Here is a 25,789-nt window from a genome sequence, read left to right as displayed (position 1 = left end):
CTTTAGAATACAGCAGTTAGAAAAGTCTAGCAGGCAAAACCAGTTACAGTAACCAGTAACAACGTTTGAGATGTTGGCACCTTTGATTTGGTGGCTCTACACTTTGGCGGTGTCGTTTTAAACGCGTAAATAATAATCTCATAATATAATAAAAGTATATAAAAGTCCAATTCGAACGTTTAGTGGTGGGTTATTTCATTAAATGTACAGGTTTAATACACATTGTCCCGTAGCTTGCTCTGTGCTTTTGTGCATGGAAAATAAATAAATACATTCCGAAAAGGTAATTAAGTGTCTAGTTATCAGTCATCGTCCAGTGAATATCGATTCCTGACAGGGAATCATACCTCCTGACGTCGGAGGCGTTGTGCCGTTTAGTACGCAAAAAAGTTTAAGTCGAATCGAGCGCTCGATTTTTCAAGCGATCACCATTGAAAATCCAGTTAAACGCGTTTGAACCTCCCAGGTAGGCGATCCGACTGCGTCGGATCGCGGACGATATGGGCGTAAAGGAGAGATGTTAAACGTATTTTGGAAAATGCATGTCAAACGTTAGCGAGTTGATGAGTTGAAAATCAAAAAACTATACATAGTTAATATTTTTTTTGATATTTTATAGATGGTTAGATATCAAAAAGAAATATTATGCACTTTCTGTGATGACAAAATATTTAATGTACTACTATTTTTCACCTGTATCTTTCAAATGTAAACAACTGAAAGGCTAAACATATAAAATAGTGAATTCACGGTCAAAACTGAGTGAAACAACTGTATTGTCATCAATAGATTGTTCTCAGGCTATAATATAAATTGCATATCACATATGTACATTTGAATTGTGCAGACTGTTAGCAATAGCCAATAACTATAATTGGTTTAATTGAATACTATTGTGTAATTTAATGTTCGTGTAAAGTATATTGTAATATAATTACAATATAGTATTTTGACATCATCAATCGAGCAATATAAAATTAAATGTGTGAGAAAAAAAAAATTTGAAAAATATTTTATGAGTAGTAGTGTAAGACAGGATATCAAAACGAAAACAGCAATTAATAACGATCGAATTAAATGAGAAAAAAAATGCAAAATATCCGATATGAGCAGTTTCTTATGGAGCCACCCAACTTTCGTTGGAACGGGATTCGAACCTGCCTACCTAACGTCGGGGAACCTATCCTAACACCTATCGACTACTGTTTGAGTTGAAAACCGCAACCGAATTTCGAGCACTTAAACCGTTTTAGAGATGCGACGAATACTATAGTAGACGTCGTTTAAGCGATACGATTTTTACGATTCGCGTGTCACGAAACCATAAATCGCATATTAATTGTCGTTTAGAGTGTTTCTGACGTATTCATCACATTATTTAATCGTGTACGTCTTAACGACGTACCTAGTTTATTATCACATACACATCGATATCACCCCAAACGTACGCGATCAAAGGCATTACAACGACCGAAGAGCAACGATTTTGCGATGTTTTTGTATAATACACATAAGGATCTGGTCATGTCTGACGTACGTCATCGACAGTACGCACGTTTCTTTTTTATACACATAATCGTATTTTATACGCTATCGAGAAGATGACGTCTCGGAAGCGTCCGAGGGCGGAGACACCGAAAACAAAAAAACGCGTATTCGATACGGATAAACGATTTATCGTATCGTAAAAAAAAAACAGTAGTACACGCGCGACGATACGATAACCGACCGGAGAACGCACCGCGAGTACGCGTTTTCCGGCCGCAAACGGAATTCGGGGACGCGGGGCTCGCGAGAGACGCGTTCCGCGCGATCGGAAAACGCACGGACGCGAAAAAGGAAAAACCGATTCGGGGCGAAGAGAAAAACGGGCGACGTCCGTCGGCGAGCGGCCGCGGCCGAGGACCGAATCCGAACGAAAAACGCGCGCGGACGGGACGAAAAAGACCCGTTCTGGGCTACGGCGTCGAGAACGCGACGAAAAGAGGTCTCCGAAGGCCGGAAAAGCGGAAAAACGATATAACAAAAACAAATAATAACAACGGTGGCGGGAGATAACGATAACGATAACGGCGCGCGAGAGATATCAGATAAGAAAGACGATAAGAAAAAATTTTAATTTTTCGATTAGCCAGTACACTAAACCAGAGCACTCTGGCGAAAAAACCCAGGAAGCTCGTTTTGGTTTTATATTATAAGAAAGATAAGAAGAAGAAGAAGATAAGTACTAAGTAGTTTGGTTGTAATTTTGTAGCCTTGAATGTGTAAGTATGTATAATTTAAATTTATTATGCATCAAGTTTTTATTTATTACTCTTTAATAGGCTTTTCATTCATCCCAATTAATAGAAACTGAAAGAAAGTAACATTAAATATTATATTACTTAATAAAACATAGTATAATATATTATACTCTATTTCGTTTTATCATCATCTTATTATGTCATGTAAATTATTTAATCTAACCTGTATGGTTTTAAGTCTATCTGTCGTCATAATATGAATAAATTATAGGTATACCTATAAAATATAAATACAATTATTATTAGTTTTTTTGTAATTGCTAGTATACATACAGTGGCGGCGGGATATAGGATTATTTGAAGCAATTGCTTCATGTTTGAAAGCTCTTTGGCCACTGCTACTTATTAAGGGTGGTGGTAAAAATATTTAAAATATACAATATGCTTCAAAGCCTCCACAATTTCGCGCCGCCACTGTATACATATGTGTTAAGGGGTCATATTTTTTTTATTTTTATTATTAATAAAAATGTCTAAAAGCTCATTTACTTTAAACAATGAATTAGAAAATAAACATCATAAATTATATATATTTAAAAATTATACTGAACTATTACTAATATTAATGTTTCTTTGTATTAATTGATAAATATTTACATAAAAAAAGGATATATTTATTTTAATATAAGTTTTTCATCAAAAAAAGTTATTCTATACCATGTTACGATCTGAAGGTTTCAAAATCTGGAAACTACCATTCATTCATTAAGTATCTAATTTTTTCATTTAAAATCTGAAAAACTTTTAATAATGTCTTTAAATAAATATGGAAAACATTTTTCTAAGTAAGTTGTTGGACTTCATCTGATTTTTTTTAATCTAAAACCATGATTTCTCTAATAATTGAGGTGTTATTTTATTAGAAATTATTGACTTAATGAAGGGTCTTCATTCCTCAGTCCTTACTATTTCATTATATTTTTATCAATCTTATTCTCATAAAAGCATAGTGTATTAAATATTGTATATTTTATTTTTCCAAGATTTGACTTTAAAGTGTTAACCTTATTTTATAGGTATTGTTATTTTTTATCATTTGTCAAACATATGTAATATAAAATACATTATTTCGTTAAAATTGTATGTGTATCTATTATTTACTAATATTTGAAACGACTATAAGTTTTTGCAGTTATTAATAAGTAATGTCAGTAAAAATTAACTACTGATAATAATAAAACATATTTTATCATTAAATATGCTTACTTAACAATATTTCTGAGAGGTAGAGAATGTTAAAACATCATACAATAAAAATTCTAAAAATAATCAGTGTAAGATTATCAGAATTTATTGAATTGACTAATGGTTAGCATTCTTGGGTTAAATAACTAAATCAATATTGATTAGTATTGTATTACCTATTTATTAAATTATTTATATGGTGATATTATTGCTTGTAATTTTTATTTTTAGTAAAATTATTTCTTATTGATAATAAACATTAATTAAATACATTATACTTAAATAACTTTTACTTTTTTTTTTAGGAAATATAAGTTCGTAAAATTATTTTTATTTTACTTATTGAATCATGGAACATAATTATGAAAAAGAACCGTGCACTACGAACATACTTAACAAAAAAATCTCATACCAGAATAAAAATTTTAAGGATATTCAAGAAGTCACAGTAAAAAAAAATGTTAATGTTGATGATGAAGAAGATGATGTTGATATTGATGAAGAAAATCAAATGATGCCTGCTAATATGTGTTTAATGGTAGAAAATACATTGTGTGATAAAAAAGAAAGTGAATGGGTAATTGATGAAGATAGTGATCATTCTATTGATGAAGATTTAGATATCTCATCTTCTAAAGTATATAGGGGAGATAAGAAAATTAATTCAAAAACACTAGAGTTAGATACTCAAAAAATAAAAAATTCTACTTCAGGTTCTAAAATTAATGAACCAATTTCCAATATCAAACAAACTAAAGAAGAATCATATTTATCATCTGCAAAAATGATTAAACAACTACAACATGTAACTAACTCAACATTGAATGACTTATATCGCCCATCATGTTCAACCAACACAACTAGTCCATCCTGCTCAACTAGTTTACCTGGTCCATCAACTTCAACCAGCATGCCTGGTCCATCATATTCAACCAGCATGTCTAGTCCATCATATTCAACCAGTTTACCTGATCTATCTCGTATTTTTCTTCCGGATCATATACTTAGTTTATTTTATGATGATTTAAATGATGCTATTTTGACTAAGGATAAAGAATTACAAATACATCTTTTAGCTAGTTTTTATGATAAATTATTTTTGAATGATTTTGATGAAAAGGAGAATAGTGAACTAAATCAAGATATTAAGATATCAAATATAGAAAATTGTGATTATACTCAACATTATTTATTAGAAAACACTAATTTCAAAAATACTGATGAAGAACCAGAAATAGAAAATACTGAATGTTTTGTAGAAGATCCAGATATTGTTAACCCTGATATAATGTACAATATTAATCTTAATGAATATTATAATCAATTGGATCTTTTAGCTTTAAAAGTTATAAAAACACCTGATGACCCTACAGGATTAGTTGAATACAAGCAATTGCCTCCTTTTCCTCAACCTGAAGAGACACGTAAAAAGTTTACTACAAATGAACGTTTTAGATTTGCAAATGGCATTTCAGAATGGGAGTATCAAATTGATCGTGATGATTGGAATAAAATAATGGTAAAACGAGCTGTTGTATTCACAGCCCATGCTGGATTTAGTATAGCAAATGAAGAGAGCTTATATGTTTTAGCAGATGTAGCTATTGACTATGTAAAAAAATTGGCTGTTATTATGAAAAAACATTTTGATATTCAAGCAGATAGTCCATGTCCAGATAATATTGATCCAATTAATAATAGTCTTCAAGAGGTAAGTATTATATTTTTATAATATTATATTATATTTATGGTTTGGAACTTAAAGTACTTAAGAACAGTGTAATAGGTACTAACATAGTGATATATGCATGAAACAAAATAGTAGAATATACATTTTAAACTTTTATTCACTCAAATAATTGAAAATGAATACATAATATTTACCAATACTGTGATGAATAATCTAGCAGAATGGACAAACGAACAATTAATTATAGAATACTTAATTGGCCTTATGTAGTCATGTTTGATGGTTTTTTGGCCACTCAATTTATGTTATATGTGAAATAATGAATAATAGTTTTTATAAAAAAAATTAATTGTGTTCTGAATATACATTACTGATATCTAACAAAATGTTTTAAAGACTAATGAGTTACACTAAGATAAAAAAAAAAAAAAAGATTGCATTAAACATTTATTTTCACCTATTATTATCTTTTTTAGTTTTAGTGCTTTGTTTAATGTTTTATAGTCTTTAAAAAATTGTATAATTTATTCAATATACAAAAGAAAAAATTGAACATTAAAATAGCACTTAAACAGCAAAACTTATAAAAATTCAAATTTCATATTATAAAATACTAAATTTGCACATCGTTTTATTTTACAATAAATTTTAAAAGTATAAAATTAAATTTCTATTAGATTCAAACCTTGCTTATAATTATAATAGTGTTATTGATATTATTACAATGAAATCTTTAAATAAAAAATGTGTGGAAAATGAAACTGTTCACTTTTTAGAAAACATATGATTAATAACTTTATATTTTATTCAATTCTTTTAATATATATATATAAAGGTAACTTAAGTTTCTTAAAAATATTTTCAACACTATTCATATTATAGTTTCTTGTATTAAAAAAAATATATTTGTAATATACCTATACATAAACTACAATGTAAGAGTTATGCTGTTGATGACATTAATCTATTTAACTTAAAATCTATACATCCATCCAATTTATGTTACTAAATTACCATTGAATTCTTATCTACTGTTAACTAATAAATTTTTTGGTACTTGTTTATTGAACACTGGGTACCTGTAAATCCAAGCACCAACAAGTTAAAGTAAAAGTTTTTATTATAATTGTTTTTAATTCAATTTAATTTATATAATCATATACTAATAACAAATCAACAAATATTTCAAATTAAAATTTTCATCAGTAAGAAAAATTTTTGAATTTCATTAAATTAAAATTGAGCATATAATTATTTTATTAATACAAATATTTATAATATATTTTTTTAGTACCTAACTTAGTAGCTTTTTCATATCTTTGTTGGTATTTACATCAGTTTGGCAGCTTATAATCTAAGTTACTGTATTTTTTAGAAATTTTACATAATGTAAATAAGTAATTAATTATTTTCAATTTGTATTACATTAAATTAACTAGTTGGAAAGTTTTGTATAACTTTTCAAAACTTGATTGAAGATCGTAGTAAAGGTAGAATTATCTAAAAATAACAAAGGTATTCTAGTTTTTACCAAACTATTTTAATTTAAATAATGAGTCAATTTTTTTTTATCTTATTTAACCTTTTGAACTTAAATTAATTTAATTTATGACTAACTTAAGGTAGATACCTATATAGTAGTATACCTACCTATTAATAATTAAAATGAAAAAAAATATAATAAATTATTAAATGTAATAATTAATTTAATATTTGTGATTCGTTTCAGATCGGTGTTAAAGGTGGTGTAAAAGAATTGATTGAACATTTTGAAAATGATGTTTTTGGTAGACGTAACAAGCTTGTAAAGAAATGTCAACATTTGAAAAAACTTATTGATCGGCAAGTCGTCAATATAATTAAAACTCAAAATGTCATTCCAGAAGATATGGAAGAAGAATACTCAACTAATGATATAGAAGAAAATTTTCTCTCAAAAGAAATGGACATAACAGAAGAAGAAAAAACTGAAATTGAGTCTGGAATTGAAGAAGTTATAGTTGAAACTCAATTTCCTACAGATGAAAATATATTCACAGATTCTGAAATTGAACAGATAGATTCTCTCTATGTTGATAATACAGATATTGAAGTAAAGATGGATACTGGTAAAAAAAATTTTGAAAATATCAAAATTGGTTCGATAGACTTTAAAGATAGAAAAATAAACAATTCAAGAACTTCGGACACTTCTAAAGTAATAGAATTTGATCTTTTAAAACCATTAGATAGTGTACCTATAGATTATACAAAATATGGGCTTCCTGATGAAAAGGAAAAACTTCCTGAGGAGAAATACTCTTGTGATTCAAAGAGTTATCCCAATCCTCCAAAATCTGAAAAAACATTAGACCTAGGAACTCCAAAAAAAGTAATGAAATACTTATACTCACCAGTAGAAGTATCACCAAGAGTACCACCACAAGTGAAGCCAGAGATATCTGTTGAAGATGGTAATTATCTAGGACTTAGTAAAATGGCAGATCAATTAGATGAAGATTTCAATAATTATCAAGCTTCGTTCATAGACGACAATGTCCAAACAATATATGTTCATACAATATCTGATACTGATGATCCAATTTCGTTGAATGATGATAATGTTGATAATTCTGCAGATAATTCTATTCAAATTATTCCTGTGGTTAATGAAAATGATGACTCTGATTCAAACATTGATTATGATATAGTCTCTGTACATTCTTTTATTTAAAATTTAAATTTAAATTGATGGAAAATTCTATTAATCAGTTATTAACTTAACATTAATATTATGTATATTATCACTTATTTTAGACTAGGAAAATATATTTAAAATTAAATTTTTGAATAGGTTTTAGAATAAACTTAAATATATAATTACTGTGGAGTTCATCATCTGCAAAGCTTCAATAAATATATGTATATACATGGATGTCTAAATCTAATTAATGGTTGAATCTTATTGTTTCAACTTTCTGATAGATTATTAGTCTTACTATAATTCTATTTACTAATCTTAATTACTCGGTGTCAATTATCCGTGTTCTAAAAATATCAAGTACAGAAAGTTCGATATCGACAAAATTGTTGGGTGTTAATTGTCCAAATACTGGTGAGCTCTATCAAATATTGACAAATTAGTCAAAAGATCAATGAGTTAATAAATAGGTAAAAATAATCTAAGTGTGAATATATCCTTAGTCAATTAATAGTATTAACTTTTTTTTTCAACATATACAAAAATATACAAATAAAATTTTAATTAACTCTTATTAGATTAAGATTTAAAATGTATGTCTAGCTAATTTTTAAACTAGTAAAAATAAATGTACAAATGCATATAATTCTGGGCCCTAATAATATTACACTATACTATTAGAGCATTAAGTTAACAGTAAAAAAAATTGTGAGACTACATTACTACTTATGCAGAATTTAAATTGCGCAAAACATTAATATGTTTTTAATTGTTTAAATTAAATAATTTTTTATTAATAGAAATTTTTTTATGATATATTTTCTATTTATGGTATATTTTCTACATAATATTATTTATTTATTATCGTATATTCAATTTATTAAGATTTAATGATAAAATAATGGTAAAAATAAATTCATCAATTAAAAAATATTAACTCTAACTATTTAAGATTACTTACTTATTATTACACGAGATAATTTATATCAGGGGTTGGAAAACATTTTTTTTTTATTTAATTTTTCTTTGATTAAAAATATCAATAAATAAATGTATTGAGAATTGTTATTCAAATAATCATATTTTCTAGAATTTCTGATGTTATTTTTAGCTAGGTAGTAAAAGTTAATTTTTAATAATGAAAAACTTCACATTCTACCTATCACAGAACCAATATGTTTGTATAGATAAACTAGAATACCCTTGAACAAGCTGAATTATCCTACCAAAATAATCTATTTTTTATTAAAAACATTTAAAATCCCTAATTTTTTATTTATTTAGTTTCTGTATTTAATATCATTTTCTATGTTTTCTACCCTTGGTTTTATTTAATTATTCTGTATTTTATTTTATACTTATCATACTGTATTCATTTTTAATCAAAATATAATATAAAAAATGTCATTTGAAATTAATTTATATATATATATATATATTTTTTTTTTTTAATTAAAATTATTGAAATCCATTACATATTTGTTGGTAAGTTGTGCCATACAATGTGGATGTCTCTTATCTAATAATTATTCAACAAATTTTTATAATTATGAAAATTACGGATCGGATACTACCTACTGCTGTGCTGCAGTATAGATAAAATTTTGTTGGTGGTATGCAGTGTGCTACCATATTGTGTTAATCTGTTAAGTATAATGTTAATTCGGTGCTCCTGTAAACGCTGCGATGAATATGTTGATGACAGTTATAAGAAATACTCCGAGGACTACGTAGTTGTTTAATTTGATGTTATCCATCTTTGTAACCTCGTTAGACGAACTCTTGTCTATGGACGTGCTGCTACTGATGCAGGTCATGCGACCTTTGAATATGAGAACAGTTCCAACAAACACCTATGCCGAGCAGTAAAAACAATAAAACAGTTGAAGTATACAAAATAATTTTTATAATAGTAAAAACATTTTGCAGAGCTTATAATATTAACTCATTTTTATTCAAAAATTTTAATTATTATGTTTTAATTCAAAAAATATTAACCCTGTAATTTTGAAATATTCCACATTTACTTAAATTATTATTTTCTGTACTCATTTAAATTTAAAAATATTAAGACTAATTTTCAACTATTATAAGAAATTGAAATTTTTGAGTTTTTTTTTATAAGTTGAAAATTGTTATGCTTGATCAAAACTATTAGAGCCTTCTTAATTTTTTCTTATAAAAGATTAAATATCAAAAATACATTCAAATAAAACACATTTTATTTTTAAACATCTTAGTTAATTTAGACGAAATTTTTCAAAATTACGAGCGTCGCTAAAAATTATTTTATAGTTAGGAATTTATAAAATTTTATTTAAAATTAGGCTTTAAAACATAAAACGAAGTTCTCTGAAGTTGTTTTAACTATAATCAAAATTTTTAAAAATTTAGATATTTTAAATAATATAATTTTTTTTTTAGTTATTTAAAATTACATCTAGTAGACTCGGTAATTTGAAATTAAGATTAGGTACTGATCCTAAAATTCAATTTATAGTGGTTATCGATTTAGCGTGAGGAAAAATAAAATATTTAATTATAGATAGTTTCAAGTTTGTATTATATTCATACCTATTAATTTTTAATTAACTTTACATTTATTATTTGTTATTTTTTTATATTTCAGGTAGGTACTTATATATTAAATACATTATATTATGTATTATATATTTATATATGTATTTGAACATATCAGTTATTTTATTTTGCGTTACATTTTTGTCCATAATCTAGTTCTTATTCGTTATTCGAAGTATTAATAATTGCTTTAAAAATTACATAACATTTATTTTTATCAATTTCTGATTGCTCAAAAATTTACGCAATCCTATCATTAACAATCTGGTTTCTTAAAACGATAGATAGGAATATGATCGTCGCCGTTATTATTTTACGATACTAAACTACGTAAGTATAGGTATTAGGTATGTTTTATGTTTTTACTTAATACGAGTATGTAAGTTATCCTAATTAAATTTATTTGAACTTATATACAATTAATAAATTCAAATTATAGATGTTCTAGCCAAAAGTATTCAAATTAAAAAGTACTCCTCTATAAAATGTTGAAAAATTGCTTACCCAAGATTTACAATGAGTGAAGATTGACTTGATGGATTATGCATGATAATTGATAAGCGTAGGGAAAAAATTGATGATAAAACGAATGAATACATAGAACAAGTAATAAATATATGGTGTTACAATTTTTATTTGTAAATTAATATTTTAATAAATGTATGTTATTAATCAAATGAAAATTCAATAAATAATTTCTATGGTTAATTGGTTAAATAATTATTATTTCATAATTTTCCAGTTTGATATATAAAATATAATAGTATAATATTAAATTGTAAACCCCTTCCTATCTCATGAACATAATTAAAAAGTTTTCCTCCGCTTGAGAATTTTTCTGTGAGCGCCCTTGCCCCTCTGCGTCCCAAACTATATTATTTTCGTTTTATCAAGGGGCCCAATACATATATTTTCTTCGAATTATTGAGAGTCTGTTGTGTAATTTTAGTAAAATTAGACGTTTAATTTGGAACCATCCGTGAAGTGGTCGTACTTATTGTTTTACCTGATCAAATTTAAAATGTATAAATAACTTTTTAAGCCCGTTAAAATTGTTGCCTATACAGTTTTACGCGTATAAAAGCACAAGGTTTTCTCGCGTTTACATTACATCGTTAATACATAATTTATAATACAGATCTTACTTGTAATATGAGACTGCACGCGATCAGCACCAACAGTAGAACGAAATTTGTAGAATTTTTCCCACGGAACTCCAATATGTACCGGAGCTGATTAGCGTTGGCTGTGAGCAGCGCGATGTCCATCATGCGCTGTGCCATGTTCTTCTTTGTGTCGTACGTTGCGTTGCTGATCTTGCTCAGTGACCTGGACAACAAACGAGCGGCGGAACGTTTGCTATTTTCGCCGTTGCCGCCGTCGTCTATCTCCAGGGTGCTGGTGTCTGTCGCAGTATTCACGTCCGTCATTATGCGAAATCTGGTTTATTGCGTCTAGTGTCTACACTCTATTCGCGATAATGTGATGAGTATCATTTATTCGTATGTTATTATAACATTGTAAACGACATAACTTCACTGCATTATTGTTGTTGTTGTTGTTGTTGTTGCTAATTTATTATGGGTCACCGATGTACCATTACTATAGCTGCTACATTACGCTTTGAGATAAAAAAAAAAAAAACAGGACGTGTGGTATACCACAGGAGATACATAATATTATATTATGTCTGTGAATCGAATACGACCAATAGTGGTGGCGGCAAACAATAAAAACTATTTTTTTCATTTCCTTATCGAAAATTGGTATAATTTATTATACAATAATCTCATTAATACAATTTACAGTAATTATTATTACATAAAAAACTTATCAAATTTGTTTGCAATATGCCTATCCTACGAATAAGATATATTATTGTTGATGTAGATACCTTAACTTTAATGTTAGATGGGTGCTTACGGCTTAAAACACTCAGCTACTTTGTTTAAAATATAATGGGTTTTTCTTATAATATTATCATTACTTATTATTTTAATGGTTATATAATACATAGTGAAAGTTAATAAAACAATTACCAATAAAATAGTGTCTAATAGCTATATGATTTTGACTCCACGCAAATTTGATCTCTAATTATGTAGTTGCGACTTGCATTGGATGGTCAAAAATTTATATCATTCCTTTATTTTTTATTTTTTTTTTTTTAATGATTAATTGATAAATATCTTATGCATTTACTTACCAAATTATCTACAATAATCATTTATTTTTTCATAAGAAAATATATAGTTTGATCATTTTTATTATTATTATTATATATAAATATATACTAACTGACCCAGAAAACGTTGTTTTGCCATATAAACACCGTAATTGTCACTTTGTAATTTGTGCATGTGTGTTTTGAATAATTTTAACAATTCACTGTGCTCATTCATTAAAGCGTCCAAATCGCCAACGATATATATATAACAATTACCTATAGATTTAATTTGCATATTATTATTTGGGATAAATATCTCTATATAGCTATTCATTTTTAAACTACAACAAAAAACATAATTATATTTTGTCAAAAACTACTTAGGAATTTCAATTTTTTTTTTTTGTTTTTTCCTTTTGATTGTTGTAAAAAGTACTTTAAAGTTTTCACTTTTGACTACCCAAAATTCCAATTAGATTTTGAATTCTATCAGAAATTATCATTACAGTTTAACATTTAGAAGGCTCGAAAAGCCAAAGGTAATGACAGATGCAAAATTAAAACTAAAACATGATTTTAAAACTTATACATAAATTATTCCGCTTAGAGCATAAAAGGAAGTGTATAAAAAAAATTATAGAAGTATTCATTAAAAAATATTTTTCTTTGAACACACTCCAGTATATAAAGCTTATAAGGGTAATTTCTGGACTAACTCAAGATACACCATTTTAAATTAAAATTTAAAATATCTATATATTTTTAAAATATGTACCTAGGAGTTAGGACCTAAGTATACAATGATTTGATTTTGTATGGGCACTAGTTTTGTACTTACCTGTGTACTAATATAAATTATAGAATTGATATTAAGGATAAAAAGAAAACCAATATTTTATTTATGTTTAAATAAACTATATTTTTAAAATGTACAATGATATCAGTATTATTAAGTATTTTACTTGAAAACTTTTTTTTTTTTTGGAAGGGGGTGGGGTTGAAAAAGTGTAAGAGGTTTAGCTAACTTATTAGGTTTGTTTTTTCAAATTTGTGTTCAGCGGGGAACTAACGTCAAATCCAAAACCTGATATGGTTATATTGATCGTAGTTATCAGGAAAACCATGATAACGGAAACGTCGTTTAAAATCAAACACTTTCGTTGGTCTTTTTCTTTCTTTATGTCCAGCCCTCCAACAACAAGGAATATCCCACCAACGAGCACCTATATATAGAACAGAACACATAGTATACTATATCATAATGTTCGGATATTTTTCAATTTTTATACGCTCCCTAATAATAATATAATAACTAATAAGTAATGTATAGTATTTCACGTCGATGGTCGTCTTTTCTTATATTTTTAATTTTTTTTTTTTTAAGTCATTGAGATATGATGAACTGGGAATATATTCATGGGTAATAGGCATTTAGTAATATTTTAAAGAAGGACGGAAGCAAAACAAAAATATCTATAACCTTACATATACCTAAGTAACTTTATACACCTAACGAAATATCACGATTAATATGATAACTGTTCAACAATCGTATATTATCTAAATATATTGTGTATTTTTATACTTATATCACATCCTAATGTAGTTAAACAATTTATTTTATGATATCTGAGTTATTAAGTAATAATATAATAATATTTATTATATTATTAGTTGATATTTTTTCAAGGGGAGAGGGGCAAGTTTCCTATCTTGTCTTCTCCCCCGATAGACGCTCGTACATATTATGTTTAATTACATTTAATTAATATCGTCTGGTATTCGGCAAATAAATTTACAGTACAATAATATAATATAGTATATATTATAATTTATATTAGTGTACGTTCATTGTTATTTTTATAATTGCTGTATGCATAATTTGTTAATTGGAATTGATGGTCGGGACGGACGGCGCGTTGAATGTTGATGTCGGTACGATGCTGGCTAATCCGGAATCAAAAGCTCCTATTATTATGTTGATTGTGAACACCATAAACGTGCATACGACCGGCACTTGGTTGATGAACAGCGATGACGTCTTGTACTCGATCAAATGAAAACGACAGTCCCGAAGCAGGTTTAGTGACAGAAATATCATTCCCATAAACACCTATATAGGACGCGTAGTATTTCAGCAGCAATAATATTATAATGGTAGTCAAGATAATGCAGTTTAACATATAGATTATAATTATAACTATTTAGAATTTATTTTTGATTTTAAGATTTTTCTGTTAAAAATGATAGTTATTTTGTTTTCGCGCGTCAACAATTTCAACCTTTAATTTAGGTAATTCGTGTATACTTTTATTATAAGTTAAGTCAGGTCTAATGAGCGTCTATATTACTGTTTATAATAATATTTTCAATTTAAAAAAAATTATATAGGTGCACTAACTCACTTGTAAAAATATAGACATAGCAATCAGTACCAACAAAGGTTTGTAAAACTCGTGTTTTTCACCCACTTGGAGGATGTATTTCAGTTGATTAGCGTTGGCCGTCAACAAGGCGATGTCCAACATCCCCTGAGCGATGGTTTTTTTGGTCGCATACCTGTTGACGTCTAATGGCTTAGCCTTAAAAAAAATAAAAAATATGAAATTTGTATAGGTCTATAATGTTGATATCTTTTTCTATACTTAGTAATGTATAGGTATATTATTTTGGTTCTAAGGCGTAATATTAAATTGGGAAAAAAGCTCCCGAAAACTACCTAAAGGATAGCTGATAAAAATGTTATATCTATTATCTCCTATAGTTCTATCCATTTCTTCTTATTGAAAAATATTATCAATTGTTTATGAAAATGCAATAATTAATAGAAGAAAAGTCGGTGCTGTATAGTATGTATAAATCGTTTGTATAGTCTATCTTGCATGCATGTACGTAATAAATGATTTATTGTAGATTCTAATTTATTTCATTTAAAAACAATGGTACCTATTTAATTTGAATTGTACTTATATTTAACCTAATTACTACAAAAATTCTATGTTTAAAGAAATTTATGTGTGTACTTAATATTTATATATACATCATATAATTATTGGTTATAATCTATAGAACATAGATTTTACATGTATAATTTGTATATTTTTTAATGGCTTAATTCGTGCGTATTATACTTTACTTAAAATTACAATAAATGGTATTGTGTTTATGAACCTACATAGTACGTATATAACATTAAGTTATATTAAGTAATATTACAAATTTAAAACCTGCAATATTTAATCATATTCAATTCAACAACATTATGTAGTTCTTATCGATCTTTCCGATAAATACGGTTAAAAATCAGCGCAACTCACTTACGCACATATAAAATTGTTTGAACCCTAACTCTACCAACCTTTTCTCTTTTTTGCTTTGCAGACAATTTTAAGGTTAGAGGACTTAGAACTTTAAAATCTGGATGTAAAAATAAAAAGTTTTTCGCTAGTACTTTGATAAATAAAACAAAATAAACATAAAAAAACGTTAAACTTAACTATACAAGTACCTATGAAAACCAAATAATTTTATTAAAGAAGTAGTAAAATAACTAAAAAGCAATTTAAAATATTATATCTAGTGCCGAAAGCAATATACACATAAACGAATAAACTAATATGCCGGGAATACCAAAATGCTGAAAACTATGGTAATAATAATAATAATCATAATGTAAGAATTATTTTAAAAATTTGTGTATGAACCCCGTTAAATTAATCTTTTAAAATTACTAATTAGTCTAAAAATTACGCTCGTCTCAATAATAGACGAGTGATAAAAAACAATTTATCATAAGTACCTACCAAGTATTTATAATTATTAAAATTTTAACGATTAGTTCGAAAAAAAATATCAATTGTTTTTAATCACGTCTGAAACAGATAGTAAAATAAAGCTTATATTTAAGTGAAAAGGAAAATGTGCAGTTGTCTCAAACGATGAATCGTGGAAAGAAAAAGTATGTGCGCTGTGCGCAAACTAGTCGTAAAAAAGGTAAATGTACGCAAACAGATTTTACCTAAACAAGTTGTTAATGGTATGTTTATACTTTGTTGGGATGTAATAAATGTATGTATAACAAAAAATCGCGAAACCATGACTTGAACTGTAGGTAATTATATTATTTATTAGTTATTCATTATTATAGACTATGGCAGTTATATTAATAAACTGTTGTTATTTATTATATACTGCAGAGGTGGCGAACCTTTTTTAGGTCAAGTGTCAAATTTTTCAAATCCTTGATTTGAAAATTTTTCACGTACCCAAAGGAAATGATATTTTTTAAGGATAAAAATAAAGTTATACATTAAATACAGTAATAATATAGTAATATCATACATTTTACAAAGGAATATTATAATTTTTAAACATAATTTGTTTCTTTGAATTTCTTATAAATTATAACTAACATTATTTAATATAGCATAATTTTTTAAAATTTGATCAACGTGCCACCTCTGGCACGCGTGCCATAGGTTCGCCACCCCTACTATATAGGGACCTACTTATATTGTGCAATGTTTTTGTTCTTACATTTTAAACTTTTCAATATTTGTATAGACTATAGAACTGTAAGTAGGTAAGTGGTACCTATTATTGTTTAACTTATATATTCAAGTATTCAGCCCTTAATCTGAAGTATCTGAAATTGTATTTATAAAAATGATTCTAAATAATGTATAGCCGTGAGCCTTGAGCCATTTAGGTATGAAAATGAATAATGTATTTATGCTTTATAATTTTGATGAGTTCTAGTAACAAATACTGGAGAACAACTTGCCAGTATATCATAATTTATAATAAGTATCTACAGATTTTTTAGCATTTGAGTCAATTTTAGGCTATATGAATAAATTTAAACTGTATCAATTTAATTAAATATTTTATAATTAATAAATTAAAATATATACATACTAAATAAGTGGTTCTTAATTAAAAATTACTCTTAAGTCACAGCCTACAATATATTATAAATCAATATTTTGTGAATATTATTATACCGTAATAGCATCAATAAAATGTAAATAATTAGAATAAGTTTTATTTATAAAATTAAAATTTCTTAGTTGATTAATAAAAAAAATAAAAACCACTATTTATTTTAACTTTAATAATAGTATATAATGATATAATTAATAAGCTTTACTTTAAAATTATAAAGTATATAAAACTAACTATATGTAAGTAATTAGCCTATGATTTTCTAAAAGCATTTTAAAATAGAATTATTTGGTTATTGCACTTTTTTCTTCTGTGATTGAAATATCAATATTTATCTAATTTAAAATAGGAACAAGTAAAAATAAATATTAAACATTAAAATATAACTTATTAAAAATTGATAATAGCTTAAAGTTTCATAAATGTCCGTATGTTTAGTAAAACAAATTTGGTATTATGACTGTATCGTATTCATATTTTTTACAGCTAACTTATGTTCTTAAGGTTATTGACCAAAATAAAATTATTTTTCTATTTTTTCGTTCTAGATTCTTTGTCGTTTTTTTGAACTTACTTATATAACAGACTTACAATAAATTAAATATTATACATAGGTAGGTACGCAATTTTACATTCAAAGATATGTCCCTCGATTTACGATTATAATAGATTATTGCTGATCATATTCATCATAACTAGGCCTGAGGGGTGGCCGTCGCATAGAAACCAAATAAATTTATACAAACACAAGTATAGACGTATAGTGATTATACTGACTATATAGTGAGCAAGTTATTCTATATTTCTGCCTATGTATTATATTGTTTAAAGAGTAAACAATGACTGTATAGTAATTGTATCCTATTGCCCTTCAAATCGATTATTCAATTATTGTTATTTGTTACACTACTGTCTACAGTTTTCGATTAAATTCATGGACGATTGGAAACTTCTTTCGACTAAAACGTAACAAATAAATCGATAATATACTTAGTTTCAATAACTTTCGTACCTCGTGTAAAACAATTTCTATGGTCTATTACTTAAGCTATTAATATAATCTATATTCTATATAACGTCTTATTATTTTGTTTTTTTTTAATTTTATTAATTATAGTTATTAAAGTTATTATAATAATTCATTTCAATAAGATATTTTTGTATTTTTAATTTTTAAGTTTTCCTAAAACCCTGTTAATAGATAAATGGTTTTATGTGCACAATTCATGGCCATGACTGATCAATTTAAATCAAATCATTCATTTTATAAATAAAGTAATTTTTTGCGTGAAATTTTGGTTCCGTGTCGTTTCTGTATTTGTATTGTTACTTTTTTTTTTTAAATCACGTATATCCGTAATAAATTACTTTTGAGTTAAATAATTTAACTAAAAGTGAGTCGTAAATAAAATAACTAAATGGCTATTGAATATAATTTCCATTTTGTATTAATTATGGGTGTCTATAACAAGCACTAAATAATATACGCTTTGCCAATATATACTTCCATATTTTTTTTAGTTGACTCAAAGAAATCCTTCAATAATATCAATTTGAATTAAATTTAAGTAAAGGTATATGAAATTTTAGTTAGAAATAAGTACATATAGTTATGATTTTTATTACGAGTTTCTTTTAAAATTAAAAAAAAAAATGCGTCTGAATTGACCGCGAAAATATTGAACGACAAACAAACATTTACTAACAATTTTCCACCGAAAGCTTTTTATACACAAAACGTGTTCATGATATACTTCAAAAAGAAATTACAAATGTACTCATTGTCCTTTGGTAAATTTACTTCATCATTCATGGTTATAAAAATATATGGACGTATCATTAATTTCAGGTCGTTATTTTTTAAAATTATTTTATAGACTTATATACACCTCTATTACGATTTAAGATTGATTAAATATACTATATGTCGACTGATTAGTAAAGGTATTTATTCAATTAAGTATTTCGTCTTAATTGTTCTTATAACACGGGAAATGGCAAAAACACTTTACACGGTGAATAATAATTATTATAATAGGTATAGCGATGATCAAACAATGTTCGTAGGAATTTATGCTTAAAAAAAATTAACGACTTAAAATAAAAAAGGTAGTAGAAATAGCAGTTACCTAAAAGACTTAAACAATATGATTTTTTATATCAATTAAAATGTTAATCGTGTATAAAACAATATATATATTTGTGATGTGCTTACCGTCGTCAAGTTCAAGTCACCGACTGACATTTTATATTATATAGTTACGGGCGCGGTGGCGGTGTATAATGATCGATCTCGATGTGATGTTCACCGCCTTAAATATACATGTTTTATAAGCCTCAATTGATATAATGCAATGTTAAATTATAACTGCAGATTAATTATAAATAATAATTAATATACCTATATGTGTGTGCACAGCAAATGGCAATATCGTTCAGAGGGACGACGCGACGCTCGTGCACGCTTTTCGACGGAAGACTAGCTGTTGCGTCCCGAATCCAACGTGCGCCAACCAACAGATCTATTATATTACACTATTATTTTGTAGGTAGGAAGGTCGAAGGTAGGAACCGTGATTGCACCTCGACGACTCGATTTTCTGCGCGCCGTACTCAGTAAATGTATTTACCTAAACGACACGAATATTTGTTATACGTAGTATTTTTAATTATTCAGTAAATTAGCGATCAAATGACTTTTTATTTTGACCTATTAGATTTTAATTTTCTAAAAAGTGTCCCTCTAGTAATTTTGAGTTGTCAATCCCTGGTATATATACCACTAGTTGTAATATATTTTATGATAAAGGACTTTGTGAAAACGAATATTTATATCATATTTGTGTTATACGTAAGTATTTATAACGTGAACTACTCCACCGAATTTTTAGCGAGAAAATTGAAAAACTGCAGCTTATCGTGTTGCGTATACCACCTATTTACGTACATTCATTGGATTCATGTACCTAACGTTCGTTAGATAATTGTATACATATATACAATATATTATATATAGGTACTCGCGGAAAATGCGATTTCCCGAGATTTACTATGCTTTGACATCGTTATACGGTCGGCGTGTCCAATCGTCGCCGACTAATGTACTATTATGTATATATAGGTGTTATATTATTATTATTATATAGCCTATAGGGCTATAGATATATATTATATATACAGGGTGTTTCGCTGGGTATTAGAAATTATGGTTCGTCCATATCAATACATTTTTACAACTGATTAAAATTTTTTCGTATACCAAGTTATTATTACACTCGTATTGATTATTCTTTTTTGCTAACATTATTTAAACGATTTTGGTTTCAATTACAGTTCTTAAAATTATGTTTTTATACTAATTTACACTGCATTACTGTAGTAATTACATCATCAACCTGCAGTTTTTACTCAGCCCATTTAAATAAAAGCTTATATTTATTATTTCAATAATATTTTTACAACACTGTTTCTACTTCACAGATCACAATGGTCATCGAGCATAAAAGAATATAATGAACATTGTGAAATATTAAATATAATAGATGGAATTTTTAATTATATTTTACACAATTTTTTTTAATGAATAATTGTTTTCTTTTTTAGTTATTTTTTAGATTATAGTTCATAAGTATAGGCATATTTTAAGTTTGGTTTTTTAGACATTTAAGTCCATATTATGTAGGTCGATAGCCCTACAACTATTTTCTTATAAGAAATAAGCTTATTTAGTTAAGAATTAAAAACATATTAATTTATTTGTAAATAGTAAATTTGTAATGTTGTACTCCTATCTCCTACAGTGCCAACGACCAACATCAAGTGTATTAACGACTGCACTAGTGAAACACTGATTGAAATAAATATTTATTTTATTAATTTTGATATTATAAAATAATAAAATTCTATTTCAAGCCCTCTATTTTTAGTTGATATACTGACATACCTCACCTTGAAATTATTGCTTTCTATGTACCTACTATAGATAGTAGATATACCGTATACAAAGATATCCGAAAATAGCCGATTTTCCTATATATATTATATAAATATTAAATGTATTACAATTTGAATAAGCTAGAGAATTTTTCGACGTCTAAAAAGGTACAAAGAAGTATAAGACACCCTATATATAAAAAGTTGTGTAAATCAGAAATTCTTTGCGCTACAAACCTACAAAGGACACTGCGGTACACGGGCCGTGACGTTAGATAATATTTACAGTATATTTTGTATATAGCTGCAGGTACCTACAACTATTTTAAACAATAAACTATAAAATACATATTCTCATTTTTATTACATATTTATGAAACATTTTTTTTTTCGTAAGAAATCAAAAGTGTTGCTGATGGTGCAAATATATATACGAACTTAACTTATGTTTAACTCATAAGATTTTTGAGTTCAACGTATTCTGCATTTACACGTGTATTTACAATTGTATTAAGGAGTGACATAAAAACAAAAAAATGTTCAAAACTTATCATTTAGTTATGGGTACGATTGAACATAAAATATACCCACCATTTTTAAGACATGTTGAATAAATGTGTTAGTTTATAAAGAATATAAAAGAAAACCTACACGATTCAAAAGATTGTTTTATTAATATTGATGTATAACCATTAAATAAAAACTATTTGATTTTCATCGATAGTATAAACCTTTAGCTGTAGTTACATCTAAATCTTTAGATAAAGAACGCTGTATTAAAAATAACGTAAGTTATAGACCTATTTAATATTATAGTAGAAACAGTATAATCAGCAGATTTGTGTTTATTAGATTTTAATTTTTTTTCAAAATCATTTACATCTCTGAACCTAGACTAAAGGTAGAGTGAAATTTTTACAACTAATAAACAATCTAAGTGTTTTTTTCAGATTTTTCAGACATAGATATTTGTTATTAGTTTATTATAAAATACATATGAACGTTTTGTTTTACTCGTTTTAAAATAAAATTTTAAAATATTTAAAAAAACTATATTATAATCAAAACATAATAATTTTGTATAATAATAAATGATTCATAAAAATGAATATTAAATATTGAATAAAATGAAAATTATTTAAAATCGGGATGTTGAGTAAAAATAGGCTATTTTACTTTATCACCAAATTTATAGCATGATATCTGCATGAAAATCGCGACTGTCCCACCAAAATCAGGTCGTTTGATCACGCTAGTCTATCGTGTGGTTAAAATTGTTGATGATAATAAAAAATTAAATTAATATACCTATTTTTTTGTAGTAGAGATTCAGTATTTTTATAATTTAAATAAATGAATATTGGTCGAATGTATTTATGTTTTAATATATTTTAACTTATTATAATATATTGTTAGGCTCGGCTCATGGCTTGTGTAAGTTTAGTATCATAATAAATGATGTATTAGTACGTGTACGTGAAAATAATAAATTACAAAATTTCGACAAAGCGAATGTGCAAGAAATGTCTCTCAAAATGCCCAATCGTGTCCTACCAAATTAATTATTTAATTATAAACTGTTTTATGTATTATACCACGTAGTACAGGATTTGAGTACATAGTTTAACTTTACTTAAACAAAAATTAAATTATTTAGACATCTAATTACGAAATCTATATATAAACACATTTATATTTTTTTTATAAGCCATTTTTATTTTATATTTACATGGTTTAAAAATATTATTTACATGAGTACATATACCACCAACTACATTGCATATAGTTTTGATCAACGCAGTTAATATTTCTGTACAAATCATTAACGAAAAAAAATAATTTCGCTCATACGTTCATGGAATGGTGAACATTTCATATATCGACATTTTTAAATAAATTTTGTATGATGAGTGTTCTTTTGCTCCTCTCACAAATTTATAATCTTAATAATAATACGTACGACATAGGTATCTATTTTGTTCATATGCGTACACATTAACCGTGTAAACATAAAATAAGGACACTGACCAGTTGCTGTTGATCCTTCGGATCCATTGCAGACGACATATCCGAAGTTATCACCATGGTTCTCGGATGTTCAAGTCGGTCGGGGGTGCGATGTATCTACTTTGAATAATTAAAAAATATATTTATTTGTTGTTTAAATTTATTTCATTTCACTGAACGGTGCAAATAGATACACGAACGTGAGTAATTAGTAATTAATCTATTTTTACACGTGTATAAAGATCAGCGTTTATCGATTGGCTTTTCTTTTCTTTTTTTTTTTTTATAAACGTGTTTGCAAAACAAACGACTAATATCATATAGGAAGCAATTCGCGAATCGTATGAGGTAGAAGACCACTGGAGTTGTAGCTGGTGTGGCGCCTACACCGTTGCACGATCGGTGTACGAGTCCTGCCAAACGGTAGGCCACCGAACGACGATCGTGGAATAGAGTGTAGCAAATGGCAATATTGTGTTACAGTTACGCACACTCGTACTTGAACAATGTTATAGATAGGTACTTACTTACGTAAATTTTTTTTTCATTATTTTTAATACGCACTCAGTGTTTAATCGATACCATCGATGTGAAGTGTAAATATAAATAATAGTTTACCTTAAAACACTTGTTTACCATATTACGCATACCGACAGTGTACAGAATGTGTACCTATTGTTATGTAGATATAAAAATAAAGCATAATTATTCATTGCAGTCGGCAGGTATGTTTATTTATTCGATTTGTGTACAATAATCAATAATAGATTATGGCCAATATATATATATATATATATATATATATAAATAGATAGTAGACACGTATAACGCATATTGTACTCAGCACTGCACTGTATTCGTTGTCACCTATAAATTGTGAACAAGTATACTGTACTAGATATTTAATATTATGCACCTAATGTGTATACGGCCATACAACATGATTTACCAAATATGCACACACCACTACTCCTTTAGGCTTAGTTCGTATTAATTCTAATTGTAATTTTTTGAATTGTTAAGTATTTTTAGATAGTACTAAGTTTTTTATTTCATTTAAGTATCCTGGTAGTTAGGTTACAACAGACCGTTATTTTCCAAACGAGAACTAGGTAGTTTCCCATTTTATTTAAATAAATTACCATTTTAGTGATGGGCATACCTAATTGAGATATATAATCGAATTTTGAAATGTTTTAAATAATTATCTGGTAATTGATTTAGTACCTATATTTTAAATCTGAAAAATGGTATACATATTATAAAGAAATTGGCTATCCCCAAAATATCTAGATTTTATTATATTTTTAAATAGTAATTATTCATATACTTACTATTACGAGCTTGTATAAAATTATTTTATTTGAAACTTAAAATGCATTGTCAAAATTTGCTGGATTTGGTAGCTATACACATTTATAATATATATTTATAACATTTCATTTCAAATACATAAAAAAGTATAATAATATTTTATTTAAAGCACTTATTAATAATGAATTATTAATATATCCTGGTTATTATTATTCTTAAATTACAGTTTCATTTTTAATTAATATTAGATCAACAAATAATTATTTAGGTACTATAAATCTATTCATATTTAGAATAATTTTTCGAGAGATTCTCTCGCTTACTAATCATTCGATTATACCCATCACTAATTATCAACCAGTTGCATTTTTGTGTATAAATAAAAATTCAAATAAATAATCTCAAGTTGTTGATCCTTTGATGTTTATATACTAAGAATAATAATAATCTAAGATATTGAAAATTTAAGCATATTGTAGATAATTAATCTTAATTCATTAACATTTTACAATACAAATTTGTAAAACTTGTTTGAGTGTAATAAACTAAAAATTAGATGCCTATACCTATTAAATTTGTATCACATTTTTATTTGTTTTGTGTAAAAAAAAATTAATTGTATACTCATGTTTCTTTTTAATCTACCTGTCCAGAATTAAAATCACAATTCTTTGTTTTAAATTATAAGGTTATATTTAACTGATAGAAAATACATTCACATTTGATTTATATTAAAAAAATCTAGACACCAATAAGAAACAATAAGTAAGTCAAGATGAGTCATAAATATTAAAATATATAATTAATGTGATAAATGTGAAATAAAAACACGATTCTTGAACATTAAAACGCACATACTATAACTTTTTATAAAGGTATTCATTTTTTTTTTAACATTTAGTTACATAATATTATAATAATTAAAAACAAAATATCTCTTCATAAACTTATGGCTGTGATAATAATCAATGATGCAAACAATTTGA

The 25,789-nt window shown here is 26.6% G+C and overlaps 3 protein-coding genes across 5 annotated transcripts; 1 reads left to right on the top strand and 2 right to left on the bottom strand.

The window, feature by feature from the left end:
- The first annotated feature begins 2,196 nt into the window (after positions 1-2,196).
- LOC112597341 lies at positions 2,197-7,945 on the top strand. Its single transcript, XM_025343353.1, has 3 exons — positions 2,197-2,264; positions 3,794-5,199; positions 6,908-7,945. The coding sequence occupies exons 2-3, from the start codon at positions 3,838-3,840 to the stop codon at positions 7,889-7,891; spliced, it is 2,346 nt and encodes a 781-aa protein (XP_025199138.1). The 5' UTR covers positions 2,197-2,264; positions 3,794-3,837; the 3' UTR covers positions 7,892-7,945.
- A 1,384-nt stretch (positions 7,946-9,329) lies between these two features.
- Positions 9,330-12,022, bottom strand: LOC112598886 (ninjurin-1-like). The gene is made up of 2 exons (XM_025345550.1): positions 11,584-12,022; positions 9,330-9,711 (listed from the first exon to the last, which is right to left on the bottom strand). Exons 1-2 carry the CDS (start codon positions 11,866-11,868, stop codon positions 9,517-9,519), a joined length of 480 nt encoding a protein of 159 aa, XP_025201335.1. The 5' UTR covers positions 11,869-12,022; the 3' UTR covers positions 9,330-9,516.
- A 1,527-nt stretch (positions 12,023-13,549) lies between these two features.
- LOC112598894 (ninjurin-2-like) lies at positions 13,550-23,888 on the bottom strand. 3 transcript variants are annotated; one of them, XM_025345569.1, is made up of 5 exons: positions 23,511-23,585; positions 19,951-20,179; positions 19,765-19,861; positions 15,011-15,187; positions 13,741-14,718 (listed from the first exon to the last, which is right to left on the bottom strand). In XM_025345569.1, the coding sequence occupies exons 3-5, from the start codon at positions 19,792-19,794 to the stop codon at positions 14,491-14,493; spliced, it is 435 nt and encodes a 144-aa protein (XP_025201354.1). In that variant the 5' UTR covers positions 19,795-19,861; positions 19,951-20,179; positions 23,511-23,585; the 3' UTR covers positions 13,741-14,490. The 3 variants fall into 3 exon arrangements, with proteins under 3 accessions (XP_025201362.1, XP_025201354.1, XP_025201346.1); XM_025345577.1 differs by lacking the exons at positions 19,765-19,861; positions 19,951-20,179 and having other exon boundaries at positions 13,550-13,828; positions 23,511-23,881; XM_025345561.1 differs by lacking the exons at positions 19,765-19,861; positions 19,951-20,179 and having other exon boundaries at positions 23,511-23,888.
- Positions 23,889-25,789: the final 1,901 nt, after the last annotated feature.

The sequence above is a fragment of the Melanaphis sacchari genome, unplaced genomic scaffold, assembly GCF_002803265.2.
Source record: "Melanaphis sacchari strain LSU unplaced genomic scaffold, SCAv2.0 Contig0_pilon_pilon, whole genome shotgun sequence".
NCBI classification, from domain to species: Eukaryota; Metazoa; Arthropoda; class Insecta; order Hemiptera; family Aphididae; genus Melanaphis; species Melanaphis sacchari.
Note: the sequence above shows the minus strand (reverse complement) of the source record. Positions and strands in the feature narration are given on the sequence as shown.